Consider the following 5,864-nt stretch of genomic DNA (forward strand, 5'->3'; position numbering starts at 1 on the left):
GCGGCCCAGATGGGAGGACACACAGGCCGTCCACACAGCACAGCGCCAACAGCAGCCCCCCCACACCACACGCGCACCCCACCCCACACGCGGCACACATCAAGCCACACCACACTCCACACACCGCACAAACCGCCGCATCGAGAAGTCACACAGAGCAGGCTGGAACGTCCGCAAAGGCCCCGCCCCTCTGGGGGCCACCAGCAGGGAGGCCCACAGACTGCACCCCATGTTCTGGGGCCCACAGGTGTCCCTGACTACCCCGGTGCCTGCTGTCCACAGCGTGTCCTCCCCACCCCACACGGCACACGGTGGCACTTGAGTGAGGAATGGGGGGGCATGGGGAGAGGGAGGGGAGCACTCCCGTGGGGGGAGGGGCTCCCCCACTGTTCCCGCCTCCTCTCACTCCCCCTGACCAGCCAGCCACCCCCAGGGCCCAGCAGTACATTTACACTCAGGGCGGGTGGGGCCAGCCAGCCCCTAGGGGCTGGGGAGAAGCAAGTTGGAGCTGGAGCTGGGCTGCTCTGCACCCCCACACCACCACCCCGTGAGCCCCAGGGGGTCAAGGCGGCTTTTCAGGTTCCTGTCTGTGCTCTGGCCTTGAGCAATCAAGTCTCCCACCCCAGGCGGGGCAGCCAAGTGGGTGGGGGTGTCTGGTCGGTGGAGAGGTGGGGGGAGGCAGAGAGACCAAGACTTCTTTCCCTGGGGTCCCCTGTAGCCCCACTGACAGAGGGGGGACCTGGGGCGCAGACTGGGGCTGGCGGGGGGGGAGTACTAGGCTCACAGGCTCCTCAGCAGGCCCCACCTCTCACCAGCCGCTCAGGTCACGGCTCCCTGCTGGGAAGCTGCGGCCCAGAGAGGTCAAACTTTCTCTGGGTGGCACAGGGCGGGGTGTTGAGGTCTGGGTTCCAGGAGGCGCTCTCACTGGGGTCCTCTTCCCCAGGGCACCGGCTAGGCTGGAGGGCCCTTCCTGACCCCGGTCCAGCCTCCTGCACTTGGGGCTCCCTGGGGATGGAGGGTTGGACCCAGGCAAGGGTCTGTGGGGAGACAGACAAGCGGAGGAAGGGGTCCCCAATGCAGGAGCTTCAGCTGCTTTCCCGCTGGGGCACAGGCAGCCCCACTCCAGGCTGAGGCGGGGCAAGGGTCTTAGTGGGGAGCCAGGGGGAGAGCCCCTGCAGCCCCAGGGTCCTGGGGCCTGTGCCCCCAGCCGGCCTGGGCGCACCAGAGGGCCCAGCGCCCCCTCGGGAGTCCGTCCTCAGGTGGGCGACAGGACTCGCAGCAGTCTCAGGAGCTGGTTGGGGTTATATGGGGCTTGGGGTGTGGAAGGGGATCCAGGGCCGACGTGGTGGGGGGCTCCCTGTCCTCCGCCTGGCCCACATTCCTGCTTCCTTGGGCCCTTTAATCTTCCCCACTGCATGTGCCTTAAGGCCCTTGATCAGGTCGAGCCACCGACCCCTCCCAGGAGACACCACTTCCTGCCCGCTCCAGGAAGCCCTGCAAGCCTCAGCCTCCCCTAGAACAGTCCAGAAGGAGGGCACCGCGGGGGTGGTCTGTGTCCAGGGCCATCAGAGGAGCAACAACCTGAAGCTCGTCCACCATCTCCTTTGGGGGCCTTGGGAGGCCTCCACCACTCACCCGCCGGGTTCCCCCACTTACAGTCTGCGCCTGGCAGCCCGGGACGCTGCCGCCCGCCCCTGGAAGCCCCTTGCGCTCTGCGCTGCTTTCCAGTTCTGCACAGCGGAACCCCAGAGGCTGGAAACCACCCGCCAGGACCCTTTGGGGGCCGGAGCACCCCAGTGTGTTCTCTGGGGGAAGACGCCTCCCGGCTAAGGCGGGGTAACCTGTCACCAGGCCCTGTCCTCGCAAGCTCTGTGTCCAGTGGCAGACGTGCCCGGGGCAGCGAGCATGGCCACGCCTGGGCTAAGACAGGTGCCCAGAGCTGGCTCCCTGCAGGGCCGAGGGGCAGCTCCCCCGACCCGGATGCACAAGAGGCTGCGGAACTTCCCCGGAGCGCTCAGTTGAGCTCAGATAGAAATCAGTGAGCTCTGGGGGGGGGGGGCAGCCCAGGCAGGTGTGGGAGGTGGGAGGCACCCCAGCGCCCCCCCAGAGGACGATCCGGGGCCCAGCGCCCCCCCAGAGGACCAGCCGGGTGGGCATCCAGGCAGCGAGGTGGAAGCCGCTCGTCCTCAGCTCCTCGCCCGCCTTCTCCCTCCACAGAATTCATTCATTGAGCAGCTGCTGCACACCAGGCTCTGTGGACAGGAGGGACGGCGTTCCAGCCTCAGGGAGCCGGTGCTTTGGTGAGGGAGGTGCGGACAGGCCCTGCGGCCCCAGGGCCCGGCACAGGGGTTCAGGCTCTGCTGCGGCCAACCCGAAATTCTTAATAAATTTTACACAGGGGCCTGAGTCCGCCTTCTGTGGGTCCTTGCAAATGATGGGGCTGACTGTGAACACAGACGTCGGCCCGGGCAACGCCAGGCTGGCCGCCGGGTCCGGGGCGGCTTCTGGAGGCAGCCTTGGGCCGGCCTGGGCCCCGGGCATCGTCATCCAGACCACAGGTCCCCTGGGGCCTGGGCAGCACCAGCAGCAGGACCTCAGGCCCCCAGAGCCGGGATCTCTGCTGTAACCAGCTAGCGTGGGCACAAGGTCGCGCTTCCGCGGGCATGACGGGAGAAGCCAGGGGGAGGGGCGCCTCCCAGCCGCCCCACGCAGCTGGCGCCCACTTTCCCGTGCACCCTCTGAGGTGGTACGTGCACATGGCCAGGAGTCCACGCTCCCGGACCCCGTTTCACCACACAAGGTGGCTGGAGGCCACGCGGCTGTTTCAAGGTCACCTGCTCGCGTAGATGGAGCAGCCGGCGCCCGCAGCAACAGTGGGGGTGCCGGGTGCCTGCGTGGGCGCCTGGTCTTGGCATCCCCCCAGCACACTGTGCAGCCAGACGCCCCCTCCCCTCACCCTAACTGCCAGGACTGTGGTGGAGGCAGCCCAAGCTGGGCCCCCACAGAGGTACCTGGCTCAGAGAGGTGTGGCCACCGTCCCGGGGTCACACAGCCGAGTCATTGGGGCCCTCACAGCCCTGCCACCTCCCGTCAGGCTCGCGTTCCCGGGCCCCTGTCCATCCGTGCACAGCCTCCCCATCCCAGATGGGGAGCCCCCACTTCAGCAGGTGAGTCGCTCACAGGGCCCTGTCAGCAGGTGGACTTGGCGTGAGTCCAGCTCACCGGAGGGCCGGTCTGGGCCCATGGCCAGCTGGGGTGGGGGTCAGGGTCCCCAGTGGCTTGTGCCTGTGGCCAGGGCAAAGAGGACTGGCCACAGCTGGTTGACGTACCTGAGGCTGGGAGCAGCGGCTGGGTCAGACGCTTGTTTGCTCGGTGAGTTTGCCCCGAGCCGCCTTGGAGAGCTGTGCCCCGGCGCCCGCCGGGAGCAGGCGCTGCCAGGGACGGGGAGTGTTGGTGTCCCTAGACAGAGCTGCCCTGGAGTGGTGGGCCCTGGGCCCTCGCGCGGGGCACCGAGGGGCGACTGCTGGGCAGCGTCCTCCCTCCCGTCCAGGCCACGCAGGCGCAGCGCAGTTGTTCCGAGCTCTGTGGGTGCTGTTGTGGCTGGGTCAAGGGGGCTCAACCTTGGGGCATAATGGGCCCTGTGATGAAAGCTAAGGATGGTCGGTCTCCGTCAGGTGATACGCTGGGGTTTCTTAGATCAGCTGATTTACTCCTCGGAATTTGAGGCACAGAGAGGTTGGCACACTGAGGGCACGCCGCAGGGACGTGGCTAAGCCAGGCACCCCAGCTCACTGCGCCCCGAGTAACTGGATGTATGTGTGTGGGTGTGAGCCACAGACTCCTGCGCGCACTGTGCTTGGCACCCAGGGAAACCGGGGATGAGTCCAGGGAGGCGCGAGGGGGCGGGGCTGCAGAGTGCAGGTTAAGCTCCAGCTTCGGGGTTAGCCAAGCCAGGTCTCTGGGGTCCAGGCCTTTCTGGGGCTCAGATGAGACCCACCGGCGGCGACTCTGGAACTTTGTGGCGCTGAGACCCTGCTCCTCTGCCGCAGCTCTGGGTGATTTCTCGAATGGAGGGTAGGTACGACTTGCAGCTTTTCCCTGTTGATCTCCCCGTTTTCTATGGCAGTGACAAGAACAGGGGTGAGAGCTGAGTGGAGCCTGCTCATGCGCCCATTCTGCTCCCTGCAGGGGTTCTCCTGAGGTCTGAAGTCCTGGGTGCCCCGGGTGGTCATCAGGGCTGGATTTCTGCTTGCCCCACTTTACCAGACTCCCCTCTCCCTGCTCAGCACTGCCCGGGGGAGGTGGCCTCCCTCTGCCCCGCGGCCTCTGCCTGACTTCTCCGGCCCTCCGAGCAGCCTCTGCTGCTTGTGGCCTCTGTACTCTCCGAAGGGAAAGTCCTTCATGCCCCCGGGCCTTTCACGTGCTCCCGCTGTCTGCCCGAAATGCTGTTCCCACCATTTCCACGGACTCCTCTTGCCAGCAGGTCTCCGCTGAAGTGTCCCCTTCTCAGGGAAGCCCTCCTGGATCAGAGATGAGCAATGAGACGTTTGCAGTGTCCAGGGTCATGCTTGGCCAACCTTGAGCTCCAGGAGTACAGGGACCCAACCCAGGAGGCGATCGGAAATGCTAGGCAGTGGGAAGAGCCTCTCCGTGGGAGCCTCCCTACTGTGTGTGTGCCTCAGTTTCTCTGCCTGCGAGGCCAGGGGAGGGTCACACTGCTGTGCCTCCCTGTGACGGCCCTGGCGCTCCCCCGGGGTTCTGGCAGAGGTGACACTCATTTCACGGAATTTGACTTCCTTGATTATCTGATTTTCCAGGGAGGAATTTTAAATCTGTGTTGGATGGCATCTGCCGGGTACCTGGGCACCCGTCCCATCTCCCCAGCCGGAGGCACCTGGTATCCTGGGGTGGCCTCTGTGGCTGCCCCCTGGCGGCAGATGAAGTCCCCACACAGGGAAGCCCTTCAAGGCTCTGTGACTGTGATGTTTGTGTGTGTGTGTGTTTGGGGGGGGGGGTTACCCCTCTCTGGGGCTCCAGAATCAGGTAGTCTGGGTTCAGATTCTGCCCAGGTGGGTGGGGCCACGCGCTTCTGGGCGTCAGCCCCTCTGCTATCTGGTGGCACAAGGCCCTTCCCTCTGGACTTCTTGTGTGGACTGAGATGGTGCCTGGTCTGCTCCCGGGTGGGGGGGACCCACCTCTCAGCCCAGAGGCAGCGGCTCAGCCTCAGGTCTCTAGAAGCAAGAACTCCTGGTCAATACCCAGCTCTGCTCCATAGCTGGCTGTGTGACTGAGCCTGGGTTTCTCCATCTGCGCATTGGGGGTGCTAGGCCCCCAAGGGTGGCTGCCTGCTATAGCCAGGCAGTGTCTGCCTTCTTCTTCCCCCTGCCCCACCCCACCCCAGGGCCATCAGGGGTCAGGGATGGACAAGGGGGAAGCCGTGGGCACCTCTCCGGGGCGCGCCTTCTGGTCTCACTTGCTGGGCAAGTCAAGCCCCCTCTGGGTCCACCTGAGCGAAAGTCCACGTGGGCCATGCATGGGCAGTGAGGCTGAGGTGGGCTGGCGGCCATTGTTCTGCTGTAGTTAGGCAGGGCCAGCAGCTTCCCTCCCCCTTCATGGACAGGAAAGGGGCCTCAAGAAGGCTGCTTTGAGCCCGCACCTGAGGGTCCTGGCTCAGCCGGAGGGGAGGCGCGCCCCGGGCCCCACCGGGGCCGGGCCTCTGAGACCAGGCTGTCAGCGGTGGGCTGATGGGTGGGCCGGTGCCCGCGCTCAGCTGACTGCAAACCTCAGCGGCCCCAACGCCAGGCAGCCCGGGCCGCACCCCACGACGGAGCCGGGCCTTCCGGGCAGCCGGCAGCCGGGGCCGC

General features: G+C 66.1%; 1 protein-coding gene across 1 annotated transcript in view; it reads left to right on the forward strand.

The window, feature by feature from the left end:
* Window positions 1–2,394, forward strand: part of LOC101636268 (chromosome unknown open reading frame, human C9orf50) — a 10,189-nt gene extending 7,795 nt beyond the window's left edge. Inside the window, exon 6 of the mRNA XM_012721205.1 lies at window positions 2,218–2,394. Coding sequence (XP_012576659.1) covers window positions 2,218–2,304 — 87 coding nt within the window. The 3' untranslated portion in view covers window positions 2,305–2,394. The remainder of the gene's footprint in view (window positions 1–2,217) is intronic.
* The last annotated feature ends 3,470 nt before the right edge of the window (window positions 2,395–5,864 follow it).

Source organism: Condylura cristata, unplaced genomic scaffold (genome assembly GCF_000260355.1).
Source record: "Condylura cristata isolate star-nosed mole 26May11 unplaced genomic scaffold, ConCri1.0 scaffold00006, whole genome shotgun sequence".
Taxonomy (NCBI): Eukaryota; Metazoa; Chordata; class Mammalia; order Eulipotyphla; family Talpidae; genus Condylura; species Condylura cristata.